The 19,989-nt window shown below is 41.3% G+C and overlaps 1 protein-coding gene across 8 annotated transcripts in view; it reads left to right on the top strand.

Annotated features, from left to right (window-relative positions):
• Samd12 (sterile alpha motif domain containing 12) overlaps positions 1-19,989 on the top strand; it is a 503,423-nt gene that overhangs the window by 42,451 nt on the left and 440,983 nt on the right. The window contains exon 3 of one of the 8 annotated variants that reach the window (XM_011245662.3): positions 1,029-1,436. The exons of the other annotated variants lie outside the window; for them this stretch is intronic. Within the exon in view, the coding sequence (XP_011243964.1) occupies positions 1,029-1,235 (207 nt within the window). The 3' untranslated portion in view covers positions 1,236-1,436. Of the gene's footprint in view, positions 1-1,028; positions 1,437-19,989 lie in introns of those variants that run through there. 8 annotated transcript variants of the gene reach the window in all.

Here is a 19,989-nt window from a genome sequence, read left to right as displayed (position 1 = left end):
AGCACTCTAAATCTGAGGCTGGAGCCCTGCTGAGCTGTGGTCAGCCATGGGGAAGGGCTAATAATGCTCCTGCTAATCACTGATGTATCTGTGGTAATATCAATGCTTGTGTCTCACTGAGAAATGATAATAGATGACAGTGTTGACTGAGTTCCTTTCGGATGAAATCCAAACATGTTTGTAGCTGTCCCAAGGTACAAGGCTCTGGACCATGTATTATAGAAAAAAAAATGCCTTTCATGTCTAACAGCAATAGAGTTTATACCTTTCTTTCTTTTTCCTTCCTTCCTTCCTCCCTCCCTCATTCCCTCCCTCCCTCCCTTCCTTCCTTCCTTCCTTCCTTCCTTCCTTCCTTCCTTCCTTCCTACCTTCCTTCCTTTTTTCTTTCTTTCTTTCTTTCTTTCTTTCTTTCTTTCTTTCTTTCTTTCTTTCTTTCTTTCTTCACAGCTTATGCAACTTCAGGCTTCATATTCTCTATCTATAAAGGATTCCTAAAATCTGCTTCCCCTATTAGGATGAGATGAGCTGAGTAAATTTTTCTGCTTCTGAAAACATTTTGTAAAAGCCTGATCCTAAGGGACTTTTGCTGACAAAGGCGATTAATGATAATAACTGACTTTTGTAAATATATGCATATGTAGCAGATTTAGAGCACTCTTGGTGCTGGGGCTTATTATGTCTTTAATCATCCTATGAGTCAGACAATAGTAAACCTTAGTTGATGAAAATACAGCTGTTCTATTTTGATGAAGGTTTAGTTCTTAGTCTTTGGCCTAAATGTAGATGCCATAAAACTGAGGAAGTATGCATTGAAAGTATACCAAACGGTGAGGTTTTATTGAGGACAGCCTCTTATAAAGGATTTCCCTTGTCCTAAGAAATGGTGTGTAAATACAGAGACCCAAACCAGACATTTTTTTTGGGGGGGGGGAGGTGTGAGGGAGAGGGAGAGAGAAAAAAAACCTTAGAACACTCAGATGGAATGGCTGGTCTCCATGAAATCCCCCCCACCCCCCTCACCCCAGCAGAGCACAGGGAACTCACTCAGCAGAGGAAGCAGAAAGAATGTAAGAGTCAGAGGGAATGAAGGCCACCAAGAAACCAAGGTCTTCGGAGGCAACATGAGCAAAGGTCATGTGAATTCACAGAGACGGAGGCAGCGTGCACAGGTCTGCACCAGCTCCTTTGCTTACAACATTAGGGCTTCCAGTTTGGTGTTTTTACGGGACACCTGAGTGTGTGAGTGAGATTCTTGGCTTCTTTTCTTTCTGTTGGTTGGTCTTGTCCAAATTTGATATGATAGTTTTTGTTTTACCTTGTAATATTTTATTTTGTTACATTTCTATTATTAGCTCTTAGAAGCCTCTTATTTTCTTTTTCCTTTTTTATTAGATATTTTCTTTATTTACATTTCAAATGCTATCCTGAAAGTTCCGTAAACCTTCCCCCATCCCTGCTCCCCTACCCATCCACTCCACTCCCACTTCTTTGCCTTGGAGTTCCCTGGGCCCCCAATGGGGGAGCTAGAGAAATTACCCAAAGAGCTGAAGGGGTCTGCAACCCTATATGTGAAACAACAATATGAACTAACCAGTACCCCCAGAGCTCGTGTCTCTAGCTGCATATGTAGCAGAAGATGGCCTAGTTGGCCATCATTGGGAAGAGAGGCCCCTAGGTCTTGCAAACTTTTATTTTCTAATGAAAGATAGAAAGGGTTTGGATCTGGATGGGAGGAGAAGTGGGGAGGAACTAGGAGGAGCAGAGGGAGGGAAACTGTAATTAGGATATATTGCTTGAGAAAAGGACCTATTTTCAATGAAAGGAAAATAGTCATTGTATGGATTTTTGTATAAACTCAGTAACAATATCCATGCTGAGTGTCAAAGATGTTCATTTTAGCTTTCTCATTAGAAATGGAGGGAATTAATCTTCATAGACATTTGTTTCCTCTTTCTCTGTTTATTGAGTGAGTATATGCAACCTTAGAAGGCAAATGTAAGTTCCCAAGGAAAACTGGAAGTAGGAAGGTGACCTGGCTCTTATACAATGATCTTCTCTCCAGAATTATATTTTCTAGATTAAAATGTGATTTTGTTCTTGATTTACCTGTAGTTATGAATAATGATCATTATTGCTTCCTCTCTGACTAGATAATTAAAAACGGATGACATTACTCACATGTGTCTCTGGGTGTGATGTAAGAACTGGCGAATTATTGCTGAGGAACATACTGAAGGCACTTCTCCCTGGATATTTCTGTGCAGAGCAATAGCTCCTTAAACGAAACTGGTAAACTTTCTGAGTTGGGCTTGTGAGCAGAGCTGGTGATAAGTGAGATTTGCCGTGCCATCTAAAGCTAATCAGTCAGCGGTGTTACAGAGTTATTCCCAGGATATGGGGAAAAGTATCCTTAGGGTCTGCTTTTACTCAGAAAGATAACTAGAGCTTGCCAGAGTTAAAGGGTGTCTAAAATATTAAGACTCCCACTGGGTAAAAGAGAAAACTAATTCTTGATATTTGTTTTATTTTCCTTCAAATGTAATTACATATTTCCAAATTATATCTCTGTTCTTTAAAAATATTTACAGAAAATCGGTTCTGATCTTATGTGGTTTGATTGCTTCTGAATTCATATTGAATGTGTGATTTTGTGCTTCTGGAGGAAAAAAAAAGGTACGACTCTGTAAAGCGTCCCTCTGCCTTTTCAAAACTATAGAACACATTTAGAAATTATGTTCATTGTAGTTTGTCTAAATCATCTACAGTGAAGTACAGAAACAAGATTCTAGGGTCTTCACATTGCCATGCTTAGGGGTAAACAGAGTAGAAATTTCAATTTGCCCTTTTCACAGAGGGCTAACAGGTGAAACTGGTTGATGGGAACATACAGTTATAGCACCCTATGATAATGACTGAGGGTCCAGGGGCATCACAACTTGGTATCTGTTGCACAGACTTGTTTTGTGAACATATAGACATGTTTGTGATTCCTCTTCTGTTGTTCATAGAGGGTAGGCAGGACTGTGAGCCATCTTCTTCTTTTTCTTTGCTAATTTGACCCATTCTCACCTTGCCTATTGAACCTCTGGCATGAAAGGACATTCAGATGTGCAAACCAGCACAGCTTATCTGGAGGTAGTTTGATAGTCATTCCTAAGATTTTTCATGGGTGTGATTTGCCAACCAATAATTTTCTTTCTAGGAACTTGTCCTAAGGAAATAATAAGGTATCCAAAGGTGGATGTAGGATAATGGTCATCGCAACACTCTACTGTATGAAAATATTAAAAATAATTTGTGTCCTTTCACAATACACTGGCTAAAGAAGCAATCTGTGTCCATACAGTGGAAGAGAGCACTTCCTATCCAGGGTGTAGGGGTGCTGTGTACAAGTGATGATATTTTAGCCTGAGGAAGGAGTGTTACTGCATGGTGTGTAAAGTCACCACATATGTAAAAATGTTCTTTGAATCCTTTGAATAAGGGCACCCCAGAGTAGGGGAGTGTTTGCTGTCTGTTTTGAGCATTATATTCACATGGAGGTGATGGGGGGGTGGCTTTTTGCACTTGTGTTTTGTTTGATTATATTTATTTAAAAGGCTCTTCCAGAAATTTTGTATTCATAGTTTCACCATGATTTTTTTCTGCTTGTTAATACTTTTCCTTTCAGGCTGGTAAGTTTCTTTGTGTGGCTTCTATTCCTGTTGGCAAGTTTGTTTGCTACAGTAGTAAAGCTTTTAATTCTTGTTGATAACATTTTATTCATTGAGAAAGTGAGTTACTAGAACTTAGCCTTCTGTGGCTTGGGCCATAGATATCATCTAATGAGGTACTAATTCTGCATTTGTCCCTACCTGGGGATCTGAAGTTAAAACTATTATCAGCTTTTGACTGGTTTTGCAAAGTGTATATTTCCTAGACTTTACTCTGGAAACCCTGTTATAGTTCCCTACATTAATTACTTTCTTAAGACTTATATTTAGTGTGTGTGTGTGTGTGTGTATGTGTAGAAGCATATGAGTGAAGGTGCCACTGGAAGGAAGAAAATGATGTCATATCCCCTGAATCTGGAGTTACAGGCAATTGTTACCCCATTCTACATGGGCTTTGAGAATTGAACTTGATTCCTCTTTAAGAACGTTCAATCACTGAGCCATCTCTCTAACCCAATTATTAAAAACTCTTAAGCAATGTTAAAACCTGTGTAAGGATTGTCGCATGAGTTTTATTGCGTTATGTTTGTAGTTTTTCATAATTTCAAACATTATAGATATAGAGTCTTCCCCTCAGGGTTCAGGGAACCCCACAGAAGAGGAGGCAGAAAGATTTTAAGAGCCAGAGGAGATGGAAGACACCAAGAAAACAAGGGCCTATGAATCAACATGAGCAAGCCCATAGGGACTCCCAGAGATGGAGGCAGCACGCACAGTGCTGCCTATGTCTGCGTGGTGGCCAGCAGAAGCCAGCGCCACCCTGCAACGGCACATGTGGCTTCCCACATCTCCCCCTTTTTGTTTTAATAAAATGAGGCTGGACTAGGTCTGTGCATTTATGTCCATCCACCATGGCTCCTGTTTTAGGTCGTTCCTCTAATGTCACAGCCTTACCCGTCATAGGGTAACCCTATCGCCACCGGGCCCCGTGTCTTAGGTTGGTCTGTGCATGAGGAAAGTTGCCCGTCTCTGGATACTGCAGTGCTGTGTGACAGTAACTGCTAAATGACCTAGGGCAAACTCTACAAAAGAGGCCAGCCAATCTTTAAAAATGAATTAGTGGGGAAATCATGGTCACCCTATCACGTGCAATGAGGAAACCTAAGTGATGTGCAAGGGCTGATCAATGATCGTTGAGTCTCTCTCGTCCCAGTGCAATGGATTCATAAATCCATGGGGTGCAAGAGCAGAGAACTTAGATGTCGACTAATTCTTGAGCATAGATAACCAAACTTCAGGGGAGGTGCCATTTTCAATAGCTAAAAGTGCCTGAGTTATAATCACCTTGTCACATTTTTGTTGGGTTCTGAATTTGCATACCAACCAGAGCATGAACACCAGTCCACAGCATATGGCAGCACCAAACAAAATCACTCCCACCCATTCCTTAAAGTAAGAAAAGTCAGAGGTAAGCCAAGAGGTAAAATTGCCAATAATGATGGGCTCTATTCGAGTTCCATTAAGGCTTAAAATCTGGCATTAGATGTAAAGAATTGAGGAAACAGCTGAATGCATCAACGGCATGGTTTCAGGAACACAGAGCCCTTCAGTTCTCACTAGCGGGAGCACCCCCAGCCACAGGAACATCCACGTCCTCATAGCTCTGTTTGTTTTGAATTGCTCTGGTCAGCCATTCCGGGACCTACAGCTGTTGTTGGTGATCTTGGAGAAACACACAAACAGACCCTCTCGTCCACGTCAACACCGGTGGGCAATGATTTCCATGTCCTTATGGCAATCTGATTCACCTGCTCACGCACCTGCACTGGATATCCTGTCTGTTGTTGTGCAAAGCGACCTTGATCAAGCAACATATCTCTATCCCATGCTGGATTTCTTGCAGCAAAGTTAGCCACTGCCTGTTCATTTGCAAATTCAATAAGGAAAGCTTTCCAATCTAAATACTGCCCAGGTGAAAGGCATGTCTTCACCAAGACTGCCCAGTCAGACAGCATCATGCAATGTCTATTCAAGGCCTCTACTTGAGCCACAGTATAGGAGGCAGTTAAGCCATACGTCCGCATGGACTCAGCCAAATTCATGATTACTTTGAAATCTAGAGGCTCATGATATCTCTGCCTTGCTTGGTCGGTGAAAATAGGACATCCCAGCAAGGAGAATCTAACCTCTCTCCAAACCTCTGAACAGAAGGTCCACCTGTAGGTGGCTGCCGAGGAGGCATAGGGAGGGGGCACAGAAGCTAATTCGCCTTCCTCCTCCACCTCAGCTCTTTTATTTTGTCTTTTCGGTCCACCTGATAACACTGTGTCTCCTTCCTTTTTCTTTTTTCTTTTTAAGCCCTTCTCCTCTTCCGACATACTTTCTTGTTGCTCTGTAAGGATTTTCTGACCAGTCTTGACTGCCTTTACACACAGTTTCAAACAGTAACAGAGTCCATATATCAGAACAAACAAAACCAAAACTATCAGACCTACCCACAAAGGGTCAATGGGAGAAAAAAAGCATAACTCATGAACCTTAACTTGTCCCAAAGCCGGGAACCTTATCATCTCAATCCTTTCTTTCCTTCTCTTCTCTCTTTCCCTTCTCTCCTTCCTTTCTTTCCTTTCCTTTCTTCCTTTCCTTTCCTTTCTTCCCCTTCCTTTCCTTTCCTTTCCTTTCCTTTCCTTTCCTTTCCTTTCCTTTCCTTTCCTTTCCCTTTTCCTTTCCTTCACTATTTCTTTTTCTTTATCACTGATTCCTTTTATTTTTCCTCCCTTTTCTTTTCCTTTTTCTTAAAAAAACATATCCCCCTTTAACCCAGGGATCAATTTGGGAGACTTACCAGTACCACCATTCCTCAGCTGAAGAGTTCTGAATCCACGCCGTGGGATCCTTCTCAGCAGTCTGTTTTGCAGGAACACTTCATTACCACTGTTCCCCAGCTGAAGATTTCTGAATCCACGTCAGATCCTTCTCAGCAGTCTGTTTTATGGGAACACTTTATTAACCGCTCCTTCCCCGTGATGCAGTTCTGAATCCTCCCTGTAGCAGGGGGTCTTCGCTCGTGCCTGAAGATGTTTCTTTTCCCGGGTTTCGGCACCACTTCTTGCGCGCGCCCGACTTGCCAGCAAGAACGACGCTGCAACAGGATCCTTCTGCACACGTTTATTGGGAGAGCTTGAATGCAGAGGCGAAGAGACCCCAAGCCCAGAACTGGTGCTGCTTAATTAGGCCTAGGAGAGGTGTGTCTCACACCTGGATTGGTTGTGCTTGGGTTATGCTTACCACCTCATTTGCATGCCTACGTCTGATTGGTTAACTTGTCTCTCATCTGATTGGTTAACTTGTGTCTCATCTGATTGGTTAACTTGTCTCTTATCTGATTGGTTAATTTTGGTTAATTCTCAAAACCTCATCTTGGCAAAAAAAACTTTACTGCCTATGTATGCATGGTGGCCAGCGGAAGCCAGTGCCACCCTGCAACGGCACATGTGGCTCCCCACACTATTGACAGTGTCCTTTGTCTTACAGAAGCTTTGTAATTTTATGAATTCCCATTTGTTGATTCTTGATCTTAGAGTATAAGCCATTGGTGTTCTGTCCTGAAAATTATTTTCAATGAAAGGCAAAATACATAAAGATGTGGGTGTTTGTGTTTATGGTTTTCTTAATTCTAGGACAATGATTTCTTACAGGTTTTTTTATCTCAGAAAGCAATGAAGGAACAGCTGGCTGTAATTGCCCCACCTAAACAAGCAGTCAGCAGCATGTTGCCTCTAGTGCCTATAAAACACAGTGAAAATAACAGAATATCCCACTGGGTCTGCAAACTTACTGTTGGAAAGTCTTCATATTAGGTCACAGAACTGAACACAATTGAAATGTGGATCTGTGAAAGATATTTATCAATGCAACTCATCAGGATTTGTTCAAGTCTCTGGAAATCTGTGCCAAGAAGATACACACCATTCCCAGCAACTGCACTTCCAAACTCAAGATCCAGAAATAATACTTTAACTTTGGAAGGGAGCGTACAAGGCAAGAGGTAGAATAGGCACAACATTCTTATTTCACTGGAAGATCCAGAAGGTTTTCAAAGGCATCATTGCCATGACTGTTTTGACGGGTATGACTCTCTGACATAGTGAAGGCTCAGCCTCTTTCTTATTTGCCTTCTGTAGCATATAAGGCAAGTCAAAGTGACAGCAGACTAGGTAACAGTTTCCAAGGGAATAGCCCTGTGGATGGTACATCCTGCAGGCAGGCTTAGACCTGAGGTCATTCAGTCTTTTTCCCGCAAAGCATTTGGTAGAAGACTGGTAGGGAGGTTACTTCATTGATTCTATGAAGAACTTGACCAGTGCTTGGGAAGGGTAGAAAGATTCAAGCACACAGCTGTGAGGATGGATGGTACCCTCAGTGTTGACTCCTAAACATATGGTTCAGGTGTGTCCGTAGAGATATTCAGGTGTGTTCAACATAAGTCCCATAGAGTCAGGGTGTGTATGGTGGCAGCTAAGACTGGAAAAAATTGGTTGGAGCCAAGTATATGGCACTTGAATGAAGGGCATGCATTTATTTTTAACAGAATTGTCCAGTAAAGCAGTCACTAGAAACTTGTGATGATGGAAATTTTTAAAAAATTGAATAAAGTAATAAAAGCTAATTTCTTTGGTCAGAAAGCCATAATCCAGGTGTGTGATCATGACATGTGGCTAGAGGCTCTGTCTTGTCCTACGTGTGCCGTAGACCATGGTCATCAACTCAGGAAGTTTTTCTGTAAAAGAGCTGCTCTAAACTGCAAAAATCCATGGAGTTCTATGAGTATAGAGATGAGCCTAAAGACTGACAAAGGTTGACATTCTCCCTGAACCTTGTCCTTTCACTCTGAGATAGTGTCTTTTTCCTTCAAGTGGGTTTCCTGTAAGCAGTAAAATGTTGGGTCCTATTTGTGTAGCCAGTCCATTAGTCTATGCCTTTTTATTGGGGAATTGAGTCTTTTGATGTTAAAAGAGAAATTAAAGAAAGTAATTGTTGCTTCCTGTTATTTTTGTTGTTAAAGTTGGAATTCTGTTCTTTCAGCTGTCTTCTTTTAGGTTTGTTAAAGGATTACTTTCTTGCTTTTTATAGGGTGTAGTTTCCATCCTTGTGTTGGTTTTTTCCCTATGTTATCCTATGAAGGGCTGGATTCGTGGAAAGATATTGTGTGAATTTGGTTTTATCATGGAATACTTTGGTTTCTCCATCTATCATAATTGAGAGTTTTGTTGGGTATAGTAGCCTGGGCTGGCATTTGTGTTCTCTTAGGGTCTGTATAACATATGTCCAGGATCCACTGGCTTTCATAGTCTCTTGGGAGGTCTGGTGTAATTCTAATAGGCCTGCCTTTATATGTTACTTGACCTTTTTCCCTTACTGCTTTTAATATACTATCTTTATTTAGTGCAATTTTTTTGTTCTGATTATTATGTGTAAGGAGGAATTTCTTTTCTGGTCCAGTGTATTTGGAGTTCTGTAGGCTTCTTGTATGTTCATGGGCATCTCTTTCTTTAGGTTTGGAAAGTTTTCTTCTGTAATTTTGTTGAAGATATTTGCTGGTCCTTTAAGTTGAAAATCTTCATTCTCATTAATACCTATTATCCTAAAGTTTGGTCTTCTCATTGTGTCCTGTATTTCCTGGATGTTTTGAGTTAGGATCTTTTTGCATTTTGCATTTTCTTTCATTGTTGTGCCCATGTTCTCTATGGAATCTTCTGCACCTGAAATTCTCTCTTCCAGCTCTTGTGTTCTGTTGCTGATGCTCGCACCTATGGTTCCTGATTTTTTTCCCCTAGGGTTTCTATCTCCAGAGTTGTCTCACTTTGAGTTTTATTTATTGTTCCTACTTCCAGTTTTAGGTCTTGGATGGTTTTGTTCAATTTCATCTCCTGTTTGGTTGTGTTTTCCTGTAATTCCTTGAGGGATTTTTGTGTTTCCTCTTTAAGGACCTGTTTAGCAGTATTCTCCTGTACTTCTTTAAGTGGGTTAATGCTCTTCTTAAAGTCTTCTACCAGCATCATGAGATATGATTTTAAATCCAAATCTTGCTTTTCATGTGTTTTGGTGTATCCAGGACTGGCTGAAGTGGGGGTGCTGGGTTCTGATGATGGTGTGCGGTCTTGGTTTCTGTTAGTAAGATTCTTACATTTGCTTTTCGCCATCTGGTAATCTCTGGCATTGTTATATTTGTCTCTGGCCGGAGTTTGTTCCTCCTATGATTCTGTTAGCCTCTGTCAGCAGTCCTGGGAGTCCAACTCTCTCCTGAGTCTCAGTGGTCAGAATACTCTCTGCAGGCAAGGTGCACCAAGGTCTGGTGTTCAGGCCTGCCTCCTGGCTGAAGATGAAGGCCCGAAACAGGACCTGCCCCAGAAAATGTGTTGCCTCTGCAGTCTGCGTGTTCACCTGCACATATTGTTCTCTGAGGGACCCAGGACACAAGATGGCTCCCTCACCTGCTCTGGTGGTCAGAGCCCTCCCAGGCGGCCACCTCTCCTCTGGTGGGGAACATGCCTGAAGGTCTGGAGCCTGAAATGGGGGTCTGTTTCAGAAGCTGTGTCACTTCTGCCTATCCCAGAAGCTGTGTCACTTCTCCAGTCTGCTAGCTCACCCTCTCCAGTCCGCAAGCTGACCTGCACATACTGGTCTCTGAGTGACCCAGGACACAAGATGGCTCCCTCACCTGCTCTGGTGGTCAGAGCCCTCCTAGGCAGCCAATTCTTTTCTGGTGGGGAAGTTGCCTGGATCTCTGGAGCCCAAAATGGGGCCTGTCCCAGAAGCTGTGTCACTTATGCTGTCCACACTCTCACCTATGCAGACTGGTCTCTAAGGGACCTGGGACACAAGATGGTTCCCTCACCTGCTCAGGCAGTCAGAGCCCTCTCAGGCAGCCACATCACCTCTGGCAGGGAAGGTGCCCGGATGTCTGGAGCCTAAAACAGGGCCTGTCCCAGAAGCTGTGTCACTTCTGCCTTTCCCAGAAGCTGTGTCGCTTCTGCAGTCCACACTCTCACCTGTGCAGACTGGTCTCTGAGGGACCCGGGACACAAAATCTAATATGACTTTTAAGAATCTTCTTCACCTCCCATAATGCTATTTCAGAGGTGAGTTTTTTATTGTCCCTCTCATTTATAGTTCTGCCTCATACTTATGTTTATAATATTTCCACCTCTGTTTTACAATCCAGAAACCTGGAAATTTAAGTAGTTCACTAAAATGTAGTTTCTGTTTAAAAACTGCAGGAAGAAAGATCAGAAGTCTCAGTTTAATAGCTCTAAATTCCGGGGGGGGGGGGTTATTGCCTAAACATTAAATGAACAAATGATCTATTTATTTGAAAAGAAAAAATACAGTCTGTTGCACTCAGAAGCTAGCCAACCAGCACAGGAAGAGGTTAAAATTCTGTGTATTCTTTACTCCTCTGAAAGAAACACAGCAATCTTGATTGTTGTATTATATAAGGGAGAAATAATACCAGCATCTGAAACAGGGAATAATTGCCTCACTTGGCTTTTGGATACATTATGTGAATCTTTGGCAGGAGATAGCCTTTTCTCATTAGGCTAATATTAGATTTGGTTTGTATTTCTTTGGCACAGAGTTAAAGGAGCTGGCTTGGGACTTGGTGCTGGAGGCAAAGAAGAAAGCCTGGTGTTGTGGATAAGCCACAGGCAGATAGATGAGAATAGATTGTGGGGTAACCGGTAGACCTTTGTAACAATGAGCAGAAGTCATTAATCTAGTACCAAAGCAGACAGCTGAAAGAACTTTGACTTGGGTACAAAGATAAGAGTGGGTTGTACTTAACCTTGATCACATTACATTGTGCATTAGTCTCTGAGAAGATCTGTGGCAGTTTGGGAATAGAATGATGTCATTCTTGGCTATCTGTACTTCTTGGCTCAATGAACAAGAGTGTCTCCACGTAAACATGCCAATCCTGCGTAATGCCACCAGTTATAGGAAAGGATGTAATCCATGAGACACATAACGAGCACATGTTTAATGAATTGTCTGAGGGTCAGAGCAAGAGTGAAAAGCAAAAGTGACTTTATGCTATGTGAGTCCCTGGCCACAACATCATCACTATATTGGGTTTTGGAGAGATGTCAGAAGAAGTCACAGTCAACTTTCATTTGGACTTGTGTTTATTACTAATGTATTAATCTCTGAAAGCCATAATTATGGTACATTTGAACCATGGATTCATTGTATAGTCATCAAAGAGAGCATGTTCATCCTATTCATCACCTAGGGAACCCAGAAACAGAGATGAAGTGGGGCTTCTGCAGACCTTGTTGCTTGGCTGTAGCCCAGCCTACCGTAAAACACAGTTCTTCTAAGTGCAAGACCCAATGCTAAAAAAGCAGTAGGCAGCACATGCACTTTTTGGGTGATACTTTTCGGTAAGATTACATGCAGTGACACTTGATTTCAAAATCAAGAGTGATCATATAAGAGCACTGGGTAGTGAGTGACCCAGAAGATCCACACGTATCTCCAGTTACACCTTTGAGACGACTCAGATAGTGCTATGAAGATGGGGTTTGATCTTCTTTTTGACTCAGGTTAAGAAGTGTTTGATCTTCAGCAGTGGTAGCTGCTGGCACTCTGCAGAAGTGTTCTTTCTTTTTTCTTTTTTTTTTCTAGCCTAAAACTCTGCAGATCCATGCAACACCCAAACCTGGAAGTTCCAACAGAATTGTTACCAATTTGGTTAAGATGTTTCAGAATTGCCGATCTCTATATGAAGGTCAATTTTCACAGGGAATTTCATGATAGCATTAGACTCATGATGCAGTTATTATGAAATTACCCCCAGTTCTTGACAGAGGGGCATATAGAAAACTTAAAGGCCAGCCCTTCCAAGGGAAGGATTAAGCAACAGAAGTTTATTGAGAAAGGCTGGATGGTAATAGAAAGTATTCAAACGGGAAGTAAGAAGAGTTCATTGTTTGACTATACATGTAGCAAAAGGGCTGACACAAGTGCCTGATTGTTGACAAATGCACATTATTTCTAAGAAGATACAATGATTTATTATTTCATTCATTCATAATTCATTCCTTCATGCTCTCTGTCCACATTGTGATGTATCTTAATCATAAAATGTGTATTCTTAGTATGATTTTCTCATTACTTCTTGTTTTCTTTCCCTAATCTCTCATACCATAGTTGCTCTTGAACTATGACTATTTGAACTCAGGTGAATATATAGGACAGAGATTTGCAAGCTTTCTAGTAAATGATCATCTAATAAGGACTGTATATGGTAGACATTGATATAACATACAATATTGAGGAGGCAGATAGGTTTCATTGAGTTAATAAGGAATGTCTGTAATTAAAACACTTCTGTGACTTTATGGTGGCATAGCATGTAGGCAGAACAGCTTATTAGAGATGCCAGGCTTATATGCTGCATGCCTAGTGGTGTCCTGAACTGTGTGCAGATGAGGATGCAAAGAAGTATATTTTAAATTGTTTTTTTTTTTTGGTTGGTTTTTTTTTTTTTGGGGGGGGGGTGTTCGAGACAGGGTTTCTCTGTATAGTCCTGGCTATTCTGGAACTCACTCTGTAGACCAAGCTTGCCTCAAACTCAGAAATCCACCTGCCTCTGCCTCCCAAGTGCTGGGATTAAAGGCGTGCCCCACCCCTGCCCAGCTAAATTATTTTAAAAAACAGTCTGCTTAGTTCACATTGTTGTTCCTTCTATAGGGCTGCAAACCCCTTCAACTCCTTGGGTACTTTCTCTAGCTCCTTCATTGGGACCCTGTGTTCCATCCAATGGATCCCAGAGCTCCCTGGGACTAAATCAACAATCAAAGAAAACACATAATGGGACTCATGTCTCTAGCTGCATATGTAGCAGAGGATCATCAATGGGAGGAGAGGCCCTTGGTCTTGTGGAGGTTCTATGCCCCAGTATATGGGAATGCCAGGGCCAGGAAGTGGGAGTGGGTGGGTTGGGAAGCAGGGAGAGGGGGGAGGGTATAGGGGATTTTCGGAGAGGAAATTAGGAAAGGGGATAACATTTAAAATGTAAATAAAGAAAATATCTAATTTAAAAGAAAGAAGCAGTCTGTTGGTTTCACTTTATTGTATCAGTATACAAAGTTTCATAGCATGTATTCTGTTTGAACATAAAGAATAAGAGGTACATAATTGTTAAGACCAAAGCCATTATAGTATATAAATATTGTCGAATTATCCCAATATCATTGGTGCATTTTTTTACTCTTTTGATATAAAGTGTCTCATGAAAAATGGATATATAATAAGAACTTGATCAGAAAGGTTCTGGAAACCCCAGATCATAGGACAAACCTAGATGAAGTAGGTCACCGAAGACAGGTTTTTGGGATGTCTTGTTCCTAGCCCCTTTCTGTGTCTCTTTTTGGTTCCTTTCTTCCACAAGATATACAGCCTCCTATGTTGCCCGCTCATCTCACTCACCCTGCTGTGATAGAGAGAAACCTCTGAAACTGTGAACTGAAATAAATCTTCCTTCCATGCAATCATTTCTGTCCGGTATTTTATCACAGTGATAATCAAAACGAAACAAAAACAACAACAAACAAGCAAACAAACAAAATGCAGCATACCTTGGGAAAGACAACAATTTTTACAACACTAATAAATTAGACTAAACTTGAATATCACGTTAAATTGTGAGAGGTGTGGACAGTACTGTCATAAAGAGGTGACTTGGTCATTGACAAGTCACACTTATTCCCCAGTACCTCTTCTGAAGCCTGTGCCCGGTCTCCCTTCACAGCCCTCGTGGCTCTTCCTCACCTTCTCTTTCCCACTGAATGCATTAGTAAGTTCTTTTCCAGCTTCCACTTCACGCCTGCTGTCTTAAGATTCAGTCCCTATAGAGCTGTCTCCAAGGGGAGGATCCCACTCACGTGCTTAGCATCCTTACTGCTTTCCCAGAATGCTTCAGTTATCATGGTTGGTAATACATTTAAAAGCTTTGGTCCTGCCCACCTCCTGTGAAGTTTGCTTCCTATCAGGTGCAGCTGGCAGTCTGAGCTCTCTACAGAATTGCCCTTTCATTTTCGTGAATATACCAACATGACTCTCTCTCTGGAGAATATCGGCATTTACCAACTATTCTGCCATGATCTATCCTTAGATTCCCATTGGAAAAGCTAAAGATCTTGCTCTCGATCTAGATCCCAAGTGCTTTCTGTCTCTTTAAGAAGGCTGTGCCAAAAGAAACCCTTCTGCATATGCACATTACTCAGTCACTCCCTCTGCCATCACTCACTTTGCTGTCCCTTTATGGCTGACTGTATTGAGAGAATGTATGTCTACACTGGTGCATGTGAGTAGGACATCATGCACATAGCGCATACATAATACTTGCAAAGTTCGCCTAGTATGTGCCATCCTCAACAAATCCTGGTTGTCTCTTAGACTAGATAAGTAACTGACGGATTATGGATAACTTTTCAGACCAGAGCCTGCTCTCTATCTACAACTCCGAGTGTCATCCAATATTTCAGATGGCAGAAGTCTCCCTGAAGTGTTCAGAGCCTTCAGGATAAGGACCTCAAGTTCTCCTTGTTCATCTTCTTAAACTAGTCAGCACTTGAAGAAACAGAAAGTAGAATCCTCTTCAAATGATAAATTCTGATTTCAACTGGAAAACTAGGCCATCAGGCATGGAGCAAGACCAGCAAGATTGTTTCCAGGACCAGATGAATATTTTCCAAGTGTAACTTTGACAGTTCCCCTTATACACACAGTGTGTTAGCCAACTGCAGCTGCTCTTACAAAGTGCTGTAACCCAGGTTGCTTTAACAGCCATCTTTTTCTTTCATGTAATTCTAAAACTTAGGAAGGCTAACTTCAACATGGTAGGTGACTTGTTCCCGTGAGGGTTCTCTTGGCTTGCAGTTGGCCATCTTTCTGCATCTTTACACGACAAAGAATGAGTGGGCTGAGGTCTCCCTTCATAAAGCAAAACTCATCTTCTATCATAACCTTATTAAACTTAATTGCCTTACAGATGGCCTTCTTTAAAACTATCAAATCTGGGGATAGAGCTTCAGCGTAAGAATTTTCAATACACAAACATGCAGTCTTTGACATATAATAACTAAATGTTTTCACCAAATGCCAAGTATTAAATCAGTATTTGACAGAAATGGAATATGCTCATAAAATGGATGTCTGGCATACAATAATAAATCTGAAATATTAAATCTTATTTATTATTTACTTATTACAACTCATTTATTGTAACTTAGTTAAAAATATAAAAACAGTTTTTAAATTTGGCATCAGAGAGCAATGGTAGTACCTTCCTAGAGCTGTTACTTACTGGGTATACTTTTATGTCATTAAAAAATAAGCTCTTTCAGGTAGGGGTCAGGAAAGGAGCAAAATATACTTTCTTCAGGCCCCTATAACAGTACTTCCAATGGCTATACTTCCATCCCCAAGTCATTAAGCTTTGTCCTTATTAATAACAGTAAGACTTGGAGCCTGGATTTGCCCTTTTGTTGAACGGTCATGTTGCCAGCATGCTCTCAGGCCCTTGTGCAGTGTCCCCTAGCAAGTCTCTCCTGTCATCTGCTGATACGCTTTTCAGTGCTGTGCCTGTTCCTGCTTTATTTAATCCAGGCACCTGCCCACCTCTGAGCCTTCATCCTAGCTGCACGGCTGTACTTTCATCTCCTCTGAGTTGCTCTGAGACAAAGCCCACGAGGCAGTTTCATTGAAAGGAAGGCAGACTCTTTACCAAGGCACTGATCTGTGTCATATCATCCTCTCCTATGCTTATCACTTTCTAGAAGAGTATATGCTTTGTTATTTATTGTGCTTATTATCTGATGCCACCATCTGCTAGACCACAAACTCAGTTTCAGAGCCTTGAGTATCACAACCTGAGAAATACTGTAAAAGGCACAGATATTTGTTGTTTGAGTGAATTCTTCCCATAACCACTACACATTCAATATTCAAATGGTAGAATTCCCCTATATAAAGAATCCTGGAAATTGCTCTTGCTAAATTATATCTAGAATACTTGCATTAGAAGGAATGATTCTATAATGCAATAATAAAATCAATGGACATTCTTACTTGAATTATTGATAATGGTAGAGTAATTGGATCTATAAATTATCTATATTAGCAAATGCTCATCAGCTGTCCACTAATTCACCACTTCCAAGAATATAGTTAAAATGGCATTTGACTACTCAGCCTGCACAAACCCAAAAGCACTAGCCAAATCCTAGCTGCAGATATCTGAACAAATATCATAACCAAAGCAGAACTGGGTCCTTATTTATCCTCATATACTTCGTCTCTTTTGGCTCATAAATACTCAGGTCCAGTTCACATGTCTCACTTGCATATTATATAGCTAATTTGTTTAAGGGGCAGGATTATTCAGCTTTTTCCTCATATTTTACCAGACAACAACCATGAAATGTACACGTCTAGATGGTAGGAAACACATGGAGACTGTCAGTGACAGGTCAGACTTGGAGCAGACAGGGAAACATCAATGTTTAAATATGCTATCCAGCACAGAATTTTTGTAGGGGAGATGTTTCAGTAATTTATTTTAAATTGTCTGGACTCCAAGGACCTTATGTCCAGCCTCGGTTCTGCCCTCCTATGTGACATGGGGCCAAATTCTTGGCCTTTTGTGTTTCTGTGAATTCTCATGTCCAGTGGTAATAATGATATCTACTTCAATGGGTTGTCTAGAATCCTTGATGCTTACATTTCAAATGTTTAGATAGATAACAGGTGTGTTCAACAATGTGTCTCTACTGTTGTTATCCTTAATGTTATAACCATTATCATCAGGAAACATTTAGCAAGGTGAATTGAAAATTACATATATAATGTACATGCTCGCAGCTATACTCGACACACATTGGCAAAGAATCTAAGTTGGCTGCCTTCAGTATGTTTTGTTTGCCTACAGTTCTTTACCAGTAGAAATCCCAGATGTTTTTCATTTAACATGTCAAGAGTTTTTACTACTCTGGAAAAACTTTAGCATCTGGAAATAGGCACCCTAGGTCCATACCTAGGTGAATATAAATAGGCTTTACAGCTGCTGCTCTTGTTAGATGGACAGACAGCCTTTCTTGTTTGATAATGCTCATGTCTGGTCCACCTCACCATTTTGATTTCTGCTGGGCTTCTATAGGGTGTTTAGTTTCTGACTCTTGGTGTACAAGATAATGATACAATACAAATGGGATAGGTAACCCTCTTTTCTTTAATGAGGATGGCTCTTACAGGCCTAAAAATACAAATGTTCTATATTCAGTAGTACAGTAGAGGTCCTGTCTCAGGGGTATTGGCTTGTACAAGATAGAAGAGATAACACCTTCAGGGAGTTTGTCTTCTAGTAGACCACATGTCAAGCAAGTATTCTTATACAAAGTCTAATATAACTATGGAAGAAAACTAAGGTCTAGAAACTGAGATAGAAAATAAAGATGGGTGGGGAAAAACCTCGAAGATATGGGCACAGGGGAAAAATTCCTGAATAGAACAGCAATGGCTTGTTCTGTAAGATCAAGAATCAACAAATGGGACCTCATAAAATTGCAAAGCTTCTGTAAGGCAAAAGACACTGTCAATAAGACAAAAAGGCCACCAACAGATTGGGAAAGGATCTTTACCTATCCTGAATCAGATAGGGGGCTAATATCCAATATATATATATAAAGAACTTAAGAAGGTGGACTCCAGAAAATCAAATAACCCCATTAAAAATGGGGTTCAGAGCTAAACAAAGAATTCTCAACTGAGGAATACCTAATGGCTGAGAAGCATGTGAAAAAATGTTCAACATCCTTAATCATCAGAGAAATGCAAATCAAAACAACCCTGAGATTCCACCTCACAACAGTCAGAATGGATAAGATCAAAAATTCAGGTGACAGCAGATGCTGGCAAGGATGTGGAGAAAGAGGAACATTCCTCCATTGTTGGTGGGATTGCAAGATTGTACAACCACTCTGGAAATCAGTCTGGCAGTTCCTCAGAAAATTGGACATAGTACTACTGGAGGATCCCGCAATACCGCTCCTGGGCATATATCCAGAAGATGTTCCAACTGGTAAGAAGGACACATGCTCCACTATGTTCATAGCAGCCTTATTTATAATAGCCAGAAGCTGGACAGAACCCAGATGTCCCTCAACAAAGGAATGGATACAGAAAATGTGATACATATACACAATGGAGTACTACTCAGCTATTAAAAAGAATGAATTTATGAAATTCCTAGCCAAATTGAAGGACCTGGAGGGTATCATCCTGAGTGAGGTAACCTAATCACAAAGGAACTCACACAATATGTACTCACTGATAAGCAGATATTAACCCAGAAACTTAGAATACCCAAGATACAAGTTGCAAAACACATGAAAAGAAGAACAAAGACCAAAGTGTGGACACTTTGCCACTACTTAGAATTGGGAACAAAACATCCATGGAAGGAGTTACAGAGACAAAGTTTGGAGCTGAGATGAAAGGATGGACCATCTAGAAACTGCCACACCCGGGGATCCATCCCATAATCAGGGTCCAAATGCAGACACCATTGCATATGCCAGCAAGATTTTGCTGAGAGGACCCTGATATAGCTGTCTCTTGTGAGGCTATGCTGGGGCCTGGCAAACACAGAAGTGGATGCTCACAGTCAGCTATTGGATGGAACACAGGACTCCCAATGAAGGAGCTAGAGAAAGTACCCAAGAAGCTAAAGGGGTCTGCAAACCAATATGAACTAACTAGTACCCCCAGAGCTTGTGTCTCTAGCTGCATATGTATCAGAAGATGGCCTAGTCGGCCATCATTGGGAAGAAAGGCCCCTTGGTCTTGCAAACTTTATGTGCCTCAGTACAGGGGAACACCAGGGCCAAGAAGTGGGAGTGGGTGGGTAGGGGAGAGGCGGGGAGGGTATGGGGGACTTTTGGGATAGTATTTGACATGTGTCTTAGTCAGGGTCTCTATTCCTGCACAAACATCATGACCAAGAAGCAAGTTGGGGAGGAAAGGGTTTATTCGGCTTACACTTCCATACTGCTGTTCATCACCAAAGGAAGTCAGGTCTGGAACTCAAGCAGGTCAGGGAGCAGGAGCTGATGCAGAGGCCATGGAGGGATGTTCCTTACTAGCTTGCCTCCCCTGGCTTGCTCAGCCTGTTCTCTTATAGAACCAAGACTGCCAGTCCAGAGATGGTCCCACCCACAAGGGGCCTTTCCCCCTTGATCACTAATTGAGAAAATGCCTTACAGTTGGATCT

This window comes from Mus musculus, chromosome 15 (genome assembly GCF_000001635.26).
Source record: "Mus musculus strain C57BL/6J chromosome 15, GRCm38.p6 C57BL/6J".
Classification (NCBI taxonomy): Eukaryota; Metazoa; Chordata; class Mammalia; order Rodentia; family Muridae; genus Mus; species Mus musculus.
This window is presented reverse-complemented; position numbering and strand designations above follow the sequence as displayed.